Genomic DNA, 20,019 nt, shown 5'->3' with positions numbered 1-20,019 from the left:
ATTTTAAACAATGTTTTAATGTCTCATTAAAACATTCCACGCAATTCCTTGCAGCCTAAAACCAGCAACCCAACAAAAAACAGGACAAAAAAACCAAAAGAACATAGGTAACACGAAGCACACCCTCTAGAATATCAATGTACTAATTTTCAATGAGAAATACGGTTGTCACCCTGATCAAAATGCTCACAGCAGCATCACCACGAGAATCTACATCACAAACCAAATTACCGTTGATTGAGAGCACAGCATCGGAATGAGGGGAGCAAGCTGGATGATTCAAAGGTTTAATGTAGCAGCTCCCCAAAGTATGTGTCACAGGTTATTAATAGGTACTCTCTGGAAAAAGAAGTGTTCCATTGTCCCATAAGCTTGGAAAATACCGAACAAGTTTCTTTTACATGGAAGCTTTCAGAGGGCCCAATATGCAAATGTATAACGGTATCTCTAGGGGTTGGGCAAATCACGTAACCTAAGCCTCAGTTTCTCCATCTATGAAATGGAGAGAATGAGGGATGAGATTTGCCAGTATGCTGAAGCTGGTATTGGTGGTCAAGAACTGCTGACCTGTGGCCACTGAGCCACCCACCATGTCCCAAGTGATCCCTAGTGGCAGATTAAAAATGGCTGCAAGTTCTCTGACTCTTGAACCCAGGCTGGCCTGTGACTGCTTTGACCAAGAGTAGCTGTGCCAAGTATGGGCCTAGCCTTTAAGATGACCGGCCACCTCTGCCTTAGGCTCTTGCAGTCCTGAGCCTCTGTGTAAGAAATCCAACTACCCTGTGAGAGGCCCTGAGAACACACAGAGAGGGCGGGGGTCCAGATGAGTCCAGCCTTCTGATCATTCCATCAAGGCACCCGGTGTGGGAGAGAAATGGTCCCGGACCCTCAGCCCAGCCCGGCCACCAGCTGCATCTCACTGAGAAACCTTAGTCTACATACTGCATGGAGAGGAAGGATCATCTGGCCACACCCTTCCCGAATGCCTGACCCACAAGATCTTGAGATATAATATAATGGTTACTGCTTTAAGCCACCAAAACAGGGGTAGTTTTTTCTGCCACAATGGAGAACCAAAAAAAAAAAAAAAAAAAAAAAAATCCTCCGTGTTGTCTGCATTTTACAGATGAAGAAATTGAAGAAGCAAATTAAATTAAAACTGATGTAGATCAGATTTGAACCCAGCCTTCCGTAAGAGAGTCCAAGCTTCTAGTTGCTCTCAATGCCACTTCTCAGCTCACCAAGAGGATTAAGTCCAACTAAAGTAAATCCTACATTCCAACAAGTTATGTTTATGGCATGTTCAGAAATAGAGCTATTGAATGTGTAAAAATACTGGACAGTATTAGAAGCCAAAAACTTGGAAAATATATTTGCTCTTGGTTCATCAGAAGCTTAGAGAGAGCATTTAGCACCCTAAATATCAATACTATCACTGATACTAACAGACATTTACTACTTATTCATTTGAGAAAGCTATCCACTGATTACCATGTAATAGGAAAGTCACTGGAATAGTCTGATACAGTCCCACATATCAGATAATGGCTCAGACAGGGGCACCATTTTTAGTAAGAGCCACATCAATTAAAATAAAAATCACAAAAATAACTTTTCCAACCAATTTAGAAAATAATTTGATATGGAATTTCTGCTACATCTTATATTTAAAAGGCAAGTATTTATAATACATCTTGTATTCTACATCTTAGAATAAAAACATATACAAAAATATAAACTGCATGAGAATACACTGTAATCTAAAAGTTTGAAATTTACAGATTTATTTTCTAGTCATTATTTTGAATATCATTCCTACGGATAATAGCACACATGGAATTGCTGTAAGAATTAAACATATAAAAAAAAAAGAATGAAGTATAATGAAGTATGTGCATGGAACAAAGTAAGCACTCAGTAATCGTCAACTATAATTATTACTGTTACTATCTTGTGATTGCTGGATGTAGTATATGCCAAAGTCACCTGACTCTGGAAATCTTTATTTCTGCTCATTCATTATTATAGAGCATCTTATGGAATTAATGTTCAGTGGGAGAGGCTGTCTTAATGGCACCAAGATGACCCTGAGTCACAGCCTTGTGCTTCCCTGAGTGTGACATGACGGAGCTGTTCGAATGCTGGCTGCTTGCGGGGCTCTGAGTGTTAAGAGTTGAGCAGGCAGAAGCGAGTGACAGGAATAGGAGAAGTGCCTGCGTCTGTGGAAAGACACACTGCGGCCCCAGCAGACTTTCACCCAGGGTTCTAGATCCACCAGCAGCTCTGGCCCCAGGGCCTGGGGCCCCTGGGCAAAGACGTCCCTCCCCCGAGGACGTTTACTCCCCAGGGGTGACCAGGACATGTTTATTTCTCAGCCTAGCGTGGAGACTGTCCCTAAAGCATACTCACTTTTTGGGGTTCCTAGAGCCCAGAGTCCAGTACTGAGACAGAACATTCTTTTCCTGAGGTAGTAGCTTCTTTGCCTGAAAGAATGTATGGTGCTCGACACAGGATTTCCATAAGTTTTTGCAAGATCGGTAATTTAACATGTTGAAGGCCACTATGTGTTCCCTGGATTCAGTCTGGGAGGAAAAACACAGTAGAGATTTCATCTACACAGATGTAGGAGCAGGGTTTCAAGCATTTTATGCCCACATCGGTGGTTATCAAGTAAGAGACGATGGACAGCAGAAAACTGGTTTCAAAATTCCTTAGGCCACAAAAACAGGGTTCTAAGAGTATTCAACAGCAGGATTTGTTAACCATCTTTATGAACGTGGTAATAAAGATGACCAGAGTCTACTCTTTATCATCATCTGTGGTCTTTCATGAACGCTTTCATTTCACACCTGCCTACATTTCTAGGTCGGATATATTTGGAGCATCCAGATAAGGGCTGTCTGATACATTCCTTTCAAAATTTAGCTCTGGGAAAAATCTTTCCCCTGAAGAAATCACCTTTCACCTATCAAATGACAGGAATCTTATAATGCTTTGGGTTTCTCTATTTGCTTTCCACAAAGAGAGTTAGATCTAGTGCTCACTTATAATAATCATTTTGATCATTTGCTCTACCTCCATTCTACCTGAGTTCAGGTTTTCTGTTCTCATGTTAAATTACCATCCTGTGCATTTTTACGGCACCTTGAATTTTGCATCTGGGGCTCGGGAGACCCAGATTCTAGTCCTAGTTTTCTCTGAGCTTTAGTGCTCTCAGTCCTAAGAGTTCATTGTGATGTGGAGCCACTTTAGGTACATGTTATCTTTGGAAAATTGGGAAATGACGTAGTGACAGTAAGTGAAAAATATGCAGCCTAACAAGACAGAGTGTGGTGTCGTGGGAAAAGCGGGCATCTCAGATTCATAACGACCGGTTCAAATTCCAGCTCCTCCACTTCACTAGCTGTGGGTTTTCTCACCTCTAAGTTGCACTTCTCCATGTGGAAAACCAAACTGAGTTATCTGGAGAGCTGTGGACTCCTCCTATGAGACATATACGCAAGGCCACTGTGCATTTTAAACACATCAAGGGGAGGAACTGACCTTGCTGACTTTTCTTGCTACTCTGCAGTGGGCTCGGCCAGGTGCTTTGACCAATGGCACTTCTATCTAAATCTGATGATTCCCTGAGAACTGGGCATTGTTGCATTCCTGTAAAAAAGGTAACTCAGACTAGAGGAGGTTAAGTAACCCGTCCAACCGGTGAGTGGAAGAGCTAGGATCTGAACCCAATGTCTCTGACTCCAAAGCAAGTGACTTCCTCAGCCAGATAAGCAGAGTGAATTACACAGAAAACTGCGGGGCCCTCCGGACCCTGATGCCCACTTTCTTTCCACCGTCTGCAATGCTCTTTCTTCCCTGTTAACACGTACGACAAATTCCTTCACCTGCTGAAGGACTAAGAGCTGAATTGGCTAAAAACACAAGAACCAAAGCAAGCATAGGTACAACTCACCTGTTTTCGTCGCTGATGTATAAAGAATTTTTTCCTTTTGAAAGAAATTTTTAGAATGTTCACCCTGCAAAAAAAGTAGAACACAACACAAAAGCAGCACATCAGGGAGCAGCCAGGTCACAGCTGGCGCCTCTTGGCGTGTGTTCTCTAGTCCACGATCGTGATGGCTGGGGGCTCTCGGCTTCCTAGACTTTGCTTCGGCTTAGAAAGGATGGCGGCCCCATCACTTCGGCCAAACACTAAGTAGCTGACTGAAGCTGAGTATCACATCTGGGCCCCTGGTTTATGATGTAGCTCTTAAATAACAAGGACCATGGGCAATGCGCTCTCTTTGCTGTCAGCTGCTTTTGTGATACTGCAGCTCCGCTAGAGCTGGTGCATACCTGGGGAAGACAGCTGAGGGCAGTGTGGAGCAGCAAAAGGAGGACAGACAGACCTGGGTCCGCATCCCAGCTGCTTCGCAAACTTAACAGCCACTTAACAGCCGTGTGTCAAGTAGCCTCTCTCTTGTTTGCATAGTAACACAATTATAGCCACCATTAACAGCCTTTTTTATACTTAAAGCTTTACAAGCAGCCCCTCTACTAAGCCTTGCAGTAGTCGTGAAAAGTACGTAGCATTATACCCAGCTTTCAGATGAGGAAACTGAGGCTGGGAGACAGCGCTTAAGTGCTCAAGATCATTCAAACCAGGAATGCTTGGAGTCAGGATCTGAGCTTGTGCTCTTAAGTCCTCCACCATGGAGCCTTCTGAACAGTGGGGACAGCATTGCCTTTCTCAGATTTGTGAGGATTCAAGTCTGCTGGATCCCCTGAGTTTTTAGACCAGAACTGGGCACTTGATAAAACTTCAATTAATAACTAAGGAACTGCCCTGAAAATACAGCTCCTGCCCAGAGGAAGTTCTCTGTAATCCTGGCTAATGCGCCGCCCAGGGAGGATTCCTTAACTCCAAAGCCTGCCTTGTGTTGTTTTATCCAGGTTTCACACGGTATCCCAAACCATAGGGTGACTGGGGAAGAAGGGGATGCTGATAAAAACCAAACCAATTTCCCCAAGTACTGAATCTGGATTAATTGTACAGGTCAGAGGTAAAAACTTGGGAGAAAGTCTCTGTCCCTTCTTTAGAAATAAAAGTTTAAAATTAGAGTTACCATTACTTTTGTTCAGCATATTTTTAAAGCATGATTCAGAAAATAATTAGAACCGGTTTGCACTTACCAAGGATAGAAACTTGTGCAAATATATTTTCGGTACACAGCGATGCCCACGGAAGCAATTCCAATCATTAGATCTAAATTGTGCAGATCCTGTAAAAAGGAAGATCTCAGATTCACAGCGTGTTGTCATGCTTATGCCCTCTGGTAACTCAAGCACCCACACTTTTATAAATAGCACTACATATAAGATCCAAAAGGAAAATTACAGAAAACAGGCAAAGATCTCCTCTTAACAGATACTTAAGATCCAAGTACTTAGCACCAAATTCTTCTAAGGTGAAAATACATTGCCTGACAGCAACACCTGGGTTCTGCCAGTTTGCAAAGTTACCACCAGGCAAGCTCATTCATTCCACAGAATCACAGAAATGAACATTTGCCTTTACATTTTCAACAATTAGTATCAGACACCATATTAAAATCAGAAAAGCCTCGTCCCCCGCACAGCTTTAAACAAATCTCAACTTCCATCACGAAAAGGCTTTAGCTATTAAAATGAAGTGTAGAACTGCTGATTCTAAACCCAATGAAAAATAAAATATGGCTTATAAGTCCAATATAGTCAACATTTATTAAGAGCCCATGTGCTAGGCATTGCCATAGATAATGAAGATAATAAAAGGAAGATACAGCGACTACAAGATGTTTTAAATCCATTTGAGAATGAAAATTTTAAAATAAACAGTTCCTTCCCTTGAGTCATCTATATCCCTATTTACCCAATCAGATACTCGTAATTTTAAAGAAGGGGCAGAGTTACCACTGGATGTGAACCTTAGGTTTGCCACTTACTAGCTGTGTTGGTTTGGGCTACTGGCCTCAGTTTTTCCTTTTGTACAATAAGGATTGTCGAACCCACCTCTAAGAGTTTTATCAAGCTGAACTTAGAGAATATAAGAACGTATTGGCATGCGGTAGGTATAAAAAACGTTCATCCCCTTCACCTCTCAAGAGACAGTGGGACAAATCATTTATGAACAGTGATGTGAACATGGGGAGTTGGAGAAACTGGCCGAAGAAAACACTGCTGATACTGTTGTGGAAAGTCCAGAGAGTAATCACTATTGGGCACCCAACTGAAATCACATGCTTAAAGCAAAACCAAACTGGCAAGTTGAAAACCAGGGTTGCATTAAACATGATACTTGGGATCAGAATATAGGGAAATATTAAGCAGGTGGGACAGAAAATTAGCACACAAAATAAAAATCAAGTGCAGAATAAGGAAATAAATGAATGCTTTGGGTGGGCCAGTGACGTGGGTCTCAAATCTCCTGGTTCTGTGGTCATCACGGTAGCATGGACAGTTACTGTTCGCTAAATTCCCGTGCCCATCTCCAAACCTCCCAGCTTGTGGAGCAGGACGGTATGATTAGTCTTGGCTGATGAACAACGAGCAGAAGTGATGAGTCCCCTCTGGGCCGAATCATTTAAGAGCTGGTGTGCAGCCCTCCAACTTCCTCTTCCCTTGGGACAAGCATGAGGCCACATGTGAAGATGGTGAAGCCACCAGACAGAAGCAGCCTAGGCTGCCGAATCACTGCACGGAGGAGGGCTGCCCTGGAGAGCCACCAGGACCCGTATAGCCTTTGAACTACTGAGAAATAAGTTCTGTGATATCAAGTTATTGATTTTCAGGGGGTTTTGGTTGATGCAGCATAGCCAAGGGTAACCCAACTCCCTCTGATACCACGGGGGTGTCAGGCAGACAGGTAATCAACTGGCCTCAGGACCTTCATGAGACCCTGGGGGTGGGGGGAGCACAGATCAACTCAGGCAGATGTAAAGCCCACTTCACCACTGAAGAAAGGGCTCCACAACATTCTACCAGACAAAACAGTATTTGCAAGTGGAATAAAAATTAAGTCAAGTCCCAAAGCTGATGTTTTGTAAGATCCGTATCTTTTTCCTACTTTATTACCTATGTTATATCCTGTACGCTGCACAGTTAGGGGACTGAAGTAAGACAAAAGAAATGAAAGTGTTTCTATGAATTGCAAAAATATTATTTAAATGTAAACTTTGGTAATTTACTCAACTTCCCTGAGCCTGTTTTCTCACCTGTAAAATGGGGTGATTAGAACACATTTCCCAAGGTTGCTATAATCTTTAAATGAGACCTTATGGTCACATATGAAAGCATCTGGAACAATGGCTAGTATGGACTAGGTGTTCAACCAATATTTGCTTCCTCTGGATATGATGTGGGCCAATTACAGGGAGAAAATGTAAAGGTCAGATGCCAATTAGACAGTGCTGGGGTCACACACTGAAGCCATTACTTGTGCTACATGACCTTTGATAAGTCCCTGAGTATCAGTTTCCCCATCTATAAAATGGAGGTAATGACAACACTTAACCTCACGGCATTACAGTGGGAAATAAATAAGCTACTGTGTCTGGCAGTTAGAAACGGCTCAGCAGATGACAGATATTAATCAATTTTACTTAAAAAGTCACAACCAATTCAAAATACTTGATTTTCATAATCATGCCATCATAATAGAAAACTATCATATTTGAGTACATAATTAGCTCTAATTTGAGCAGCACTGAGATTAAATAGTAGAAACCCTGGCTCATTAAAGAGCCACTTGGAAAATGGAACTCTATACATTTTTCACCCCTTTAACCATGAGATGGTCTTACAAAAATTACTTGTTTCTAACCCCTGTGACCCCCCCAAAAGTAAAAAGTCTTCAAGTATGACAGCAAACATGAAAAAAACCAAGTGGATAAATAACCAGCAAAACTCAATATTACTTTATAAACCTTTCAGGTATCTTTAAAAAAAAAAAAAAAAGGTCTTTTTATTATACTGGAAAAGAGATAGTTTCAAAGAAGCTTTCAGATGTTCAGAAATTAAAATTAAAATAACTTTTGAACTACACCATGCTGAGGGTACCTACCCTACCACTGTGCAGCTCCACTCCATAGAAGTCGAGGGTCCGTGCTATGTTGATAAAGCAAGATTCCGCTTCTGATTGTTTTAGCCCACTACAAAGGCAGAGAGAAGATGCAGAGTTCACCCAGTAAACAGAATATTAACTCCGATTTTTAAAATTAATACAAATCTAAAAATATTGATACCATTACTATAAGGTTATTAAATGCCTTATGTTATGCATCTTAAACAATCAAACCCCAAATGCTAGTAAACCACATTTTTCTTCTTTTCCACTGAATATGACTTCATCTAGCCCTCTCGTTCCTCTATTAAAAAATACCTCACATTTAGTAGGTTCTCAATATTCAGAGATAAAGACTGTCACCTTCTGGAATTCCCACCCTACCTTTTCCAAGTCCCTAAATTAGTACGTGCTCTTTAGGTCTTTCTGCCTTTATCTATCCTTTTAGCAGCAGCCTCAAACTTCCAAACGTCACTGTACTATTTTAGGATGCTGGCTCCTGCCTGGACAGCAATTCTGGGAGAGGATCGGCAGTGCCTTTTTGAAGGGACACTGGTTGCTTAGGCCTTTGTTTCTATGGCCTTCCTGAGAATGTAAGGTCCCTTGAGACCTGGCCTTCTCGGTCAGGGTGGCCCTTATTTGACCTGGACTGAATGGAGTCACTGCAGCTTTAAGTGAAAGGAGGCAAGGGAAGAGGAGGCCAGAATCGGGCGAATCTGCTGGAGTGGAGGCTTGGCCCGAGGCAGCTGAGGAAGGCTGGTGCACCCTTCTGGAAGGAAGGTGGTTTCCCCAACTGAACCCAGAGAGGACGGGGATTCACCCAGCCTGTCAGCACCTATGTCTGTCTGCCTGTCCATTCAAAACCACCTCAAGGAACGGCTCGTTTCATTAAATATGGGAAACTGTTAAAAGGTTTGCCTGGTAGGGTCAATCTGTGGGGCAGTCAGATTTAAAATGGGCATTTCCTTCAGGAACTAACGGATTTCAATGACATCCTGAAAAAGAACGCAGCAAATTATCCTGAACTCTCATAGGATTTCACACTTTACAGAAATGCTAGTTATGCCAGATATATTTGCCATCATAAGAGCTCAAAGGTTCACAAACCCCCGACATCTTGAAAGAGGATTCATAAGCAAAAGCAAGAGAAGACAACATCAAACCCAAGGGGACACGAGGTCTGACAGTGCCCGACCTGAGTTCCCAAAGTAGGTCACCCGCCCCTCCTCTCACCTGTGCTGCTCATGGAGCGCCTCCACCTTTGCTAAAAAGTCCTCATTCTGATCCGGTATGAACTGACTATCAGAAAGATAGCCCGGAGGATGAATGGAAGAATCACGGTCTCCAAAATGAGCTATCAAGACAGAATGAGGGGAAAGCACCTTTTCAATGCGGTCTGTGTTTACAAGCATCTGTAGCATCACAAGAAAAAACATTCATTGGAAACACTCTCCCAAGAAGTTCTGCTACCACGTGAACCTGAGCTTCTCATTAGCTCCAGAGTCCGCACTTATCACCTGATCCCTGCAGGCTAAGTACTGCCGTGCATGCTCCAGCCAGAGCCTGTCTCCCCCCAAGGCCACACCAGGAGGAAAGGGGGAGCCTGTTCAAATCTAGGTTGTATTCTAATCCCACACCTGTTCCATACTCTGTGGTCAGCACAGCATTGGCGCTCATACCCCTGGCTAAAGAAAAACAAGAGAAACCACTCAGAAAAATGTCACGCTCTACATGGCAGGCACTGTGCAGGCTCTCTGTAGTATTCCAAGGTTGTTGTAACACTGGACCAACCTGCTCTAAAAGATGGGTGTGGGCAGAAGAGACCACTGTCTGCATCTTGACCTACTTCCCTGGCATTCAGGGAAATGTGGAAGAAAGGAAACCAAGGAGGTGTGCAGAGGCCACAGGGGTGGGATGGGAATGGGTGAGGCTGAAGAGTCTGAGCCTTGGCACAGCTGAGGGCACGGCTCTTAGGAAGAAGGAACATTCTTACACGAGTCGGAAGATAGGGAGACCGATGCTGGCGCTGTCACGGAAATCATGCTGGGGACCTGCAAGTGCAGAGGGAAGAGGAAGGGGGGCCTCACAGAGGGACTCCCAGGCTGGTCTTTGGGCCAAATGGCACTTCTCTTTTGAGATCTGTGACTGCCATCTGCAGACAAGATTCACTGATGTCTTGGTGTGACAGGTATTCTTGAGAGTTGTGCAGTGCCCACCCTGTACAAGTGCACATAGCAGCCCTGAGAACTCAAACCATCTGGTTATCTGGACTCTTGAAGAGACTGGGAAAAAGGACCCTGTGTGGGCAGCCAAGGATCTGGCTGGTGGGACCGAAGGACACTTGCTTCCCTTCTCCAAGACTGTCCTCCCACCTGCTATAAAAATAGGAGTGAGGAAGACTATTCTAGCTCTGATGGGCACTTAATCTAGTATTCTGTTTTCTTGACAAACAAACAAAAAACCCTATTTCATCTTTTTCTTAAAAATATCAACCTTGATATTTCCAAAGGTTTTAATAAATTCTTTTTGCAGCTGGCTTCAATGTCAGGAGGCTTCTAAGGACTCATGATTGTTCGAGTAGCCATTCAACAGAGAAGATTTCTAAATCAAATGATTCCTTCTCTGTCTCAAGGGCAGGGGTTGGGGAAATCTTTGGTCATGCTTTGTAGTCAGTCCCAGAAGGGAAGGAGAGGAGTGAGGTAGTTGCTTAGGTGAATTTCATCCCAAAGTTGAAAAGTCAGATGCAAGGGTATCTTTCTTTACATCTACTCAGCCTGGGGCTCACCCTCCTCAACCGCCATCACACACAAGGGCTGCTCTTTGAGATCTGCGCTGTAATGAAGGGATCTGTGTCCTCCTTACACTGTTCCTTGAGGGCTGGGAGTGGGTCAGACTCATCTTTCGGGCCTTGTGCCCAGGCATGGCACATAGTAGCTGCTCGGGTGCTTGGAACTCACCTGTGGAGAGGCTACTGCAAAGTTCAGTTTTGGAAGGGGAAAAGGGCAGAAAGCCAAGTGACCTACACATACAGACTTGGTCATGGGTGGACCACAGGCCATGAAGGCCAGCCAAATGTGGCTAAGCTGTGAACAGGAGTGTCAAGGCTGTATGAGGTAAGCACAAGTGTGGCTTACAGGTGAGTTTGTGCATGGTGAAGTGTACCACAATGCATTTACAGGAAGTAATTTACATGCCCCGATGCTGGGTCCCCAATGAAGAAAGCCCGAGAAAGCCTTAGAATCACCTCATCCAAACTCTGCATGTTGAAGGAGAAGAAACTTGAGGTCCAGAGATGAGAAGGGACCTACCCCTATCACAGAGCTATTTTTCAGCAGTCAAGACCAGAACCTGGCTAGCACTCCCACCATTCTACCAGCCTGCCTGCCACGCCTGCGGGCTACTGCTGGCCATTTGCAGATGACAGTGGTCATGTCCCCAGATGGCAACCAAATGCTGCAAATGACTTTCTTGAGCCTCAAGGCAGAGTCCTATTAAATTTTACACTGTTGGTTGCATCAGCTCATGGAGATGTTCTTGGATCTTGACTTAGTCATCCATCATATTAACGAACAGTCCTAACCCCTGTGCCTTTCTGCAAACATGAACAGCAAGGTTCTCTTTTTAGTCAAGTCACTGACAAATGTCTGAACTTAACACAAGACCACCAGTGAACCTCCCTGTAGTGTGGTTTTCCCTAGAAATCTTAGTCAGCTACTCTGCAATGAGCTGTGTTAACCACTAGGGGGAAACAAAGTTAAACAGTCTCTGGAAACCATCTGCAAAGCACAGGGCGGTGTCCACGTTGTATTCAATGACCAATGACATCATCCCACTAGATGCTCTTGATAACCTAGTGACAGGCCTTAACTTTTATCCCCATTAAACAGATAAGGAAATGGAGACTCAAGGAAGGAAGCTGCCCACCGCTGCTCAGGCTGGTAACTTGGAGCCTAGACCCTGATCACAGCCCATCTTCTTTAACTACTTACGACACGCCCTAAACTCCAGAGTAACGTGCTTTTCTGTTTGTGGGAAGCAACACATGAGAAAGCTAATTATAGCAGAAAGAAAAGGAAATAAACACTTATGTGGGAAATACCTTGTCTTTTAAGTCCCATACATTCTTCTGGCTAATATTTTATATTTTGCAGGACAGAGTGTATGTCTCAGGTACTCAAATGTATGGCATATCAAGCTGTTCTGTTGGGAAAGCCCTTATTTGCTATTCATCTATCTCCAACTTGATCTTGGAGGCTCTTCTTAAGGGGTCATCACTAGGAAGCTTTTCTACACTACCTCCCCCTGCACCCTCCTTCCCCCTCCAAGGAGAACAAAGTGCATCCTCTGTGCTCATCCTCACTGCCAGCATCAGTTGGTCCATATCTGCCTGCCCACCAGGCTGCAGACCCTTTGCAGAGAGCAGCTGTGCTCTATCTGTGCAACCTGAGGCTACTGCGGAATCCACACGTGGCAGATGCTCAGAGGCCATTATAGAACAAATATGTATTTTCAAAAACTTCATTCCTGGGGACTTCCCTGGTGGCGCAGTGATTAAGAATCCACCTGCCAATGCAGGGGACACGGGTTCGATCCCTGGTCTGGGAAGATCCCACATGCTGCAGAGCAACTAAGTCTGTGCACCACAACTACTGAGCCTGCATGCCACAACTACTGAAGCCCACATGCCTAGAGCCTGTGCTCCGCAACAAAGAGAAGCCACCTCAATAAAAAGCCCGCGCACCGCAACGAAAAGTAGCCCCCACTCGCCACAACCAGAGAAAGCCCGCGCACAGCAACAAAAGACCCAATGCAGCCAAAAAAAAAAAAAAAAAAAAAAACCTTCATTCTTGGGACTTCCTTGATGGCACAGTGGTTAAGAATCCGCCTGCCAATGCAGGGGACACGGGTTCGAGCCCTGGTCTGGGAAGATCCCACATGCCGCGGAGCAACTAAGCCCGCGAGCCACAACTACTGAAGCCCGCGAGCCTAGAGCCCCGTGCTCCGCAACAAGAGAAGCCACTGCAATGAGAAGCCCGCGCACCGCGATGAAGAGTAGCCCCTGCTCGCCACAACTAGAGGAAGCCCCCGCGCAGCAATGAAGACTCAACACAGCCAAAAATAACTAATAAATAAATAAATTTATTTTTAAAAAACCCTTCATTCTTTGACCCTCATAGACCCTTGACAGGCCACCAGCAATCTTCCACCATCAAGTGCTTTCAGGTTCTTTACCCACAGATCACTTTACTTTTTATCTGGTAAGAAAATGTGCTTTGTTTTGGCTTCACTGGCTACTGGTAGGCTTGTCTTCATATCAGATGTCCCTCTGGGACAATGTGGCAAACCGTATCAGATAAAATTTAGGCTTACTCTTTTTTTTTTTTTTTACTTTTTGGCCACGCCCTGTAGCATGTGGGCTCTTAGTTCCCTGACCATGGATCGAACCACAGCCCCCTGCATTGGAAGCACGGCGTCTTCACCACTGGACCGCCAGGGAAGTCCCTAGGCTTAATCTTTGATCCAGCTATTTCATATCCAAGAATTTAATCTTATAGAAATACATGCACAGAAGTATGGAAAAATGTGTGTAGGTATATATTTGAGGGTGGAGGAATAAGAAACTTTTACTTAAAACTGTTCGCCTGACAACCTATGATATTATTAGCATGATAGTCACGCTCACGTTTCTACTGCAGCTAGTCTGGACTTTTTAGGTGCTCATAACTTCCTTTAGCCCCCATTCTATCAGTCCTTTGCAGAGGGAAACCTGACTACTGAAGCTTAGGAATTTTATTTGGTACTCTAAATAGTTTGTTTACAATAGGCCGTTCTTTAGACAGCTTTCTTCTGGGCACAAAATACAGTACGAGTTAAACAACACTTGCCATGAGCCAGGCATATTCTAAGAGCTTTAAGTATATTTCATCTTCACTCAACCCTATGATTAGATATTATTATCACCTCCACTTGACAGATGAAGCTGAGGCCTGAAGAGGCTCAAGGTCAGGTAGGTACAGGTGGAAGAGACAAGACCCAGGTACTGTGGCTTCAGCCTGTGCTCTCACTGACTCAGTTAACAGCGATGGTCCACTCAAGAGTTTCTACTTATCACCTTCAGAGGTGATACTTGAACCAAGCAGTCATATTCCAAGTTGTCATAATCACCATCATCACCTCCATCTTACATGTGAAAACACTGAGATTCAGAGAGGTAACACCATGTTAGAAGCAGATGGAGAGCCAGATTTAAATGGAGTTTGCATCCAAAGCTATGTCCTTTCTAGTGTTCCTGCCCTTCAAACCTGAAGCTTTAGATGTGAGCACCAAACTCGCTCTGAGATGTGGGAAAACTCACTCTCCTCAGCTGATCAGCCTGGCAGAGATGGAGTCCACTGGGTCCAGTGACTACTAAGAATACAGTTGACTGGTGACCGTGCCATTTCCTATATGGATGCGACACGGCCGGGTCTGTTCCAGATGTATCACAGGGAGAGGGGAACTTTCAGATCCACCCAAGCTCATCACTGTGCCATCTCTTCTGAGTCTCCCATTGGGGAGAAGGAGATGTAGGTTGTACGGGGAGATGAACACTGGGTCTTGTCTTGCTAGTGAGCAGGGCCACTGCTAAAGGTCTCTCTTCTACTTGCTGGTATCATGCAGCCACCTTGCCCTTCACCTCTCCCATGTCAGTTCTTTGCTCCTGGGGAACAGGCAGGCTTAAGGCCACATCAGGAATCCCTGTCAGCATTCTCTTGCTATTTTGCCTCTTCTGAGACCAAAGCAGAGGGAGGAGCTCAGCCAGTGCCTGCCAAGACCCGTCCATCCTGCTCTCTTAACTGCCCACCATGCAGTCGGCCAAGAGGGGAACAAGCCCAGGTGGCGTGGGGCTCACAGGAAGTCTCGAGCAGCTCTGCACGAGTTCTAGTTGGTCACTGCGCTGGCCTCACACAGCTAGTTAACTATAAAGCGATATTTTACCTTCCATCTGGCTATGCACCCTGTCCTCGTACACATCCAGCATCTACCACGGGGCCTCACGTGGAACATATTCTAATAATGTTTTGGTGACTGAAGAAGTGGATTCTTACTTCAGCTTAAATAGGCCTTGATGGAAAATTCCATCTGGACTTTCCATCCCACACGGCAGCCACTAGCCACACAGAGCTATTAAGCCCTTGAAGTGTGGCTAGTCCAAGTTGAGATGTGCTGGAAGTGTAAAATCTGGACTGGTTTTCAAAGACTTAGTATGAAAAAAATGTAAAATATCAAAATTTTTACATGGATTACATACTAAAATAATATTTTAGATATATTAATACGATGTATTTCATTTTACTTTAACATGGCTACCAGAAAGCTTAAAGTTACACATGAAGCTCCCATTGTATTTCTATTGGGCAGTGCTGCTCCAGGCCAATATATAAGCCGTCGTTCTACTGAAACTAAAAATAAACTCCTAGGATCCCAGCAGAGTTTCAGAGTAGCACCAATCAAGGAGCAGGAGTGACCTCCAGCAAATTCCTGAACCTGTCCGGGTCTTAGTCTCCACGTCTATAAGAAGTGACTGGTAGAAGTATTTGCCCCACCAGGATTTTGTTATAGAGTCAAATCCAATTGTGAGTGAAGGCTCTGGAAAATGTAACGTGCGATAGGTATCTCCTGTTTTCTGGGCTCCCCTGGGAGGAAACCCCACTTTTCCTAATCCAACATCCCTGAGCTGGAGGAGAGCCTAAGTCAGGATGAAAGTAGAAATATATGGACAGCCAGAGATATGCTGCCCAACAGGATTCCTGGGGAAGCGGGGGAAGGGACTCGGTCAAACAGGAGAGGCCAGTGAGTTTCTTAATATACCAGTCAGAACAAGCTGTCCATCTGCGAAATGCTCCTTTGTGACTTACACTGTACTGCATAGGATGCTAGAACCACCGCTGAGTTAAGAGGGCAGGTTAACCTGTCAGAAGAAAAACATATTAGGAAAGTCACCAGAACCCACGACAGCCCAAAACACTCATTGATTATGGGTAACACATGTCTTTTTCTTGGATTAACCATTAAAAAAAATCACGAATAATAACAAAGAATTTTAGGATACTCAATCTCAAAAAGTAAAGATAAAAGTAACACACTAAAGAGTCTTTGAAATTAAAAGAGAATTTTTCCATGTTTAAAATAATATATATTAATACAAATACCATGAGGCTAAAGGTTTAATGTTGGCCAGGGTTTGGCTGGTCAAGAAAGGTCAGGCTCATATCACTAAGAGAAAAAGTGAGAAAAGTATACTCTTAGATCAATGGGCAGGCAGCCTTTGTCTCTTTCTGGTAAAGACGTTGAGACTTCTCATAGGGCTAACTGAACTCCTGAGTTCTGCTGACTCTGATTCTTGATTACCTGCTTTCTAGAAGGATGACATCCTCTTAGAAGGGAAAAACAGAAAAGTATTCTGAATTTTAAAACTCCTGTGAGTTTTGAATTACTTAATTAGTTACAATTAGTTAAGATTCCTAAATCTATTCACCCTCCATCCTGCCATCCACTAGAAATCCATGAACCCAAGGTTGGACTTGTTTTCCTCTTTCCTCTTAAGCTCACTGCCCTCCCAAACACCCTGTTTCAGCCAATGACGCCATCTCTGTCATATTCCAAATCATCTTGGTTGCTTCCTCCTCTCCATTCAGCTACGGATTTCACGGTCTGCCTGGGAGCTCAGCCAGCAGATCTGGGGCAGGAATCACTGCCAGGTGGAGGAACAGATGAATAGAAGCAGGAGTGAGGGCTCGCAGGGTTGAGGGGGACACAGATTTTAAAAGCATTCTTCCCGGCAACCTTGTGGAAAGTGGAGAAAACATGCAGTTTCCATGGCAGCCCACGAAGTTCCCAAGATATGAGTCACCCCCACCTCTCTGACTAATCTGGTTGGCTCACCAGGGTTTCCCTTCTGTTCAGCTGTGCTGTGTGCTGGTCCTGAAGCTGCATATAAATATGAAGGTAGCCTTCCCTATCTGAGGGGCCCCATCTTTCAAGTAACCATGTGTTCCTGCTAGAACTTCTAAATGCAGATACGTCTAGGGATGCTTGCTATATATTCGATCATCTGGAGACTCAGAGAGCCCAAAGGAAGAGCAAACATCAGCATTCACTTTCCTACCAAGATGGGCTTCAATGAAATCTAAGCTGGTGTCCTTGCTACAGGAAGAGCAGGTGAATGGGATTCAGGGAAAAGCTTAGGAGAGTGGCTAAGGGGGTTCAGTCTAGATGGGAGAAACAATCCTATGAGTAAGTCAGGAAGAACAACATTTCCAAAGAATGGTGTAAATAACAAACTAAAGAACACCATGTTCTTTGACAGATTTCTTCCTTACTCTCCAGGCTTTAGGGTCTCCATCTGTCAGACAAGATCACCTATCTTTTCAGGAAGGAGGGGATGAACAAGACCTTTCAAACCCGGGAGAAACACTAACTAGATCCACTGAGTCTGTCAAGACATCCACGGCTACTAAGGGCTGGATGCCACCCTGACAGCCCCCCACCCCCAGAGAGACGAGGGCCGCCTGCAGGCCTGACAAGGATGTCAGGGATCTAAGCCAGGACGTGGCCCTCAACAGGTTTCTACTAATTCACACAAAACAAGGGGCATAAGAAAAAATGAAGACGACCAATTTCTAATACTTGGAGAGCTAGACTGGAAGCTCCCGAGGTAGGGGTAGTGGGCCCGGCCTCACTGGACCAGCACAGTCAGTGCCCATCTCGTTACATGTGCTATTTGCAAAATATGTGTGGGGAAAACAGGTCAGTGTGTAGAAAAGAAAGACACAACTAGTTCTATCACCACAGAAGGCAGCCTGGACCCAGGACAGGGGTGGGTAATCTCAACCTACAGTTACCCTGAAATATAAGAAGGCTGCCTCAGGAAAGCCCCTCATCCTCTTCCAGCCTTTTTCATAGATTCTGTTCCTGCCAAATCTCTCCTGCTTAAAACCCTCAACAGCGCTCCTCTGCCTGGTGGATCCAAGATGCAGGCCTCTGTCTGACAGGAAGAGCCCTCTCTCTCTCTGTTCTGCTGTAGGCCCCCAGCACGTGGTCTCCAATTGGGACTGTGCGGGGGGAGGCGATGTCCTCTCTGCCCAGTGAGATTTAACTCCTCACTTCTCCACCAACCCCAACTTATCACAGCAATCCACACTCTTCACAAAGCTCACACCGGCATCTCCTTCTCCTAAAACCTATGATGGCTGTGGTCTCCACCGCCCATATTGGTCCCAACTGCTTCAGGAGCTCCTGTCTCATTTCCCCGACCAGACTGCAAGGTCCCTCATGGAAGCATAGTGGAGGCTTCTGAAGACCCTCCTCAGTAGAAGGAAAGAGGGGGTAGGGAGGATGGGAGTAAGACGTGGCTGTTCCCACCCGTTTACCTGCTGCAGTGTCTCCTGTAAGTCAAGAAAAAACTCTGGATTTGGAGAAGGTGGCTCAGGGACCACTGACTTGGAATTTCTCCTCCCTTCCTGAGCCTCTCAGATACTTGGCAGCCACGGAGATGGTCCTGATGCACAAGAAGTGCTGAAGCACGGACGGATGCTCCTGTCTTCCAGCCAAGTTCCCCAGAGAGAAAAAGAGCCACCTCTGGGTACTAAGGGGCTCAGAGGGGACCTAAATTGGGCTTGATTTGTCTTCCTGGATGAAGCCTGTTTTACATTCGGGATCTATCCTTCCCTCCCTTTAAAGTTTCTCAGGTCTTTACCAGAAAGATAACTGTACCTTCTGTAATAAAATTGAAACAACATGAAATGAGGTTTGTCAATCCTCAGCTTCTCCAAATCCAGACCAAGCTAGAAACAGATGTCCCAAGCAGGATGCTGCCTTCAACATCCATTCTTTGTTTACACTTAATTTGTTACCAGAAATGTACGCTCATTAGATTAAAACCAGGAATTTCAGTAGTCTGGGGCAACTGACAGGAAAAGAAGAATGCAAAAGTCTCATTACCTTCCTTCACAAATATCCATCTTCAGTTGTAAGAAATACAAATGCCTATGAAATAATTGTTTTCATTAATTCACAATACTCAAATTAAAATAAGCCAAAAAAAAATTGATGAGTCAAGGACAAGACCTGCACATGTGAAAAACAAAACACACAAAGACGTATTTTTGTCTCAAGTATCAGGCGCTGTTTAGTACACTGCAAAGCCACGCCCCTTCAGTAATAATGGCTCGTGAGGCTGCCTTAGTCTCAATGGGTAGTGGCGGGGGGCATTTCCAGCCGGCCTCCCGCCCGCACATGCTGTCTTAGGGATGGCTGAGCAAGGATGGACGGGGTGAGAGCAGCCCAAACAACCAGCTGCTGCTGCTGCCAGTGAGCGCCCCCGGCCTGGACCTTCCCAGTCAAACTCGGGGTATCTGAGAGCACCAGGACCCACGGGCAGCCCCCCGCACCCCGAGGGGCTGCTGTTCTTAACATCTGCACACCTAATTTCCCTCTGTGTGAAGTTACTGAGAGGTGGAGCGTCTAGGAAGACACCTCCTTGGCTGGGGTGCAAACACCCAGCTGGGCTTTTTCCTGTGTCCCAGGAACTGTGGGTGCCCGAGCAAAAGCATAGACATCAGTCATCTACAGGCTGCCAGGCCTCCCGGGTGAATCCTGCACTTGTCTGTGAGTTCCCAGCAATGTCGCTTCAAAACCCGGGACTTGATTTGTGGGCAGAACTTGGTAAGTTCTTGGTTAGTCACAGGACCCTCCATCCAGGGAGCAGGAATCACAAGGCATCAACAGTGCTGTGCAGGCCGGGAAGGGCCCTGGAGACCGTTATATTTAGGGACACGGCATACATGTGACACTTGGCCTCTGGCTCCCATTCTTTGTTAAAATTAAAAGCCTGGATTCACATGGGATAGACATTCCAGCATCTGGCCAAGATGACAACAGGGAAAATTCTTGAA

The 20,019-nt window shown here is 45.0% G+C and overlaps 1 protein-coding gene across 4 annotated transcripts in view; it reads right to left on the bottom strand.

Annotated features, from left to right (window-relative positions):
• The window catches only part of PTPN3 (protein tyrosine phosphatase non-receptor type 3), a 107,477-nt gene that overhangs the window by 41,268 nt on the left and 46,190 nt on the right, over positions 1 to 20,019 (bottom strand). For 3 of the 4 annotated variants that reach the window (XM_061200125.1, XM_061200126.1, XM_061200128.1), the window contains 7 exons: positions 19,067 to 19,111; positions 15,982 to 16,034; positions 9,317 to 9,437; positions 8,084 to 8,171; positions 5,176 to 5,264; positions 3,956 to 4,019; positions 2,410 to 2,582 (listed from right to left, as the gene is read on the bottom strand). In XM_061200125.1, coding sequence (XP_061056108.1) covers positions 2,410 to 2,582; positions 3,956 to 4,019; positions 5,176 to 5,264; positions 8,084 to 8,171; positions 9,317 to 9,437; positions 15,982 to 16,034; positions 19,067 to 19,111 — 633 coding nt within the window. The remainder of the gene's footprint in view (positions 1 to 2,409; positions 2,583 to 3,955; positions 4,020 to 5,175; positions 5,265 to 8,083; positions 8,172 to 9,316; positions 9,438 to 15,981; positions 16,035 to 19,066; positions 19,112 to 20,019) is intronic. The other variant, XM_061200127.1, reaches the window with a different exon arrangement.

The sequence above is a fragment of the Eubalaena glacialis genome, chromosome 9 (assembly GCF_028564815.1).
Source record: "Eubalaena glacialis isolate mEubGla1 chromosome 9, mEubGla1.1.hap2.+ XY, whole genome shotgun sequence".
Taxonomy (NCBI): domain Eukaryota; kingdom Metazoa; phylum Chordata; class Mammalia; order Artiodactyla; family Balaenidae; genus Eubalaena; species Eubalaena glacialis.
This window is presented reverse-complemented; position numbering and strand designations above follow the sequence as displayed.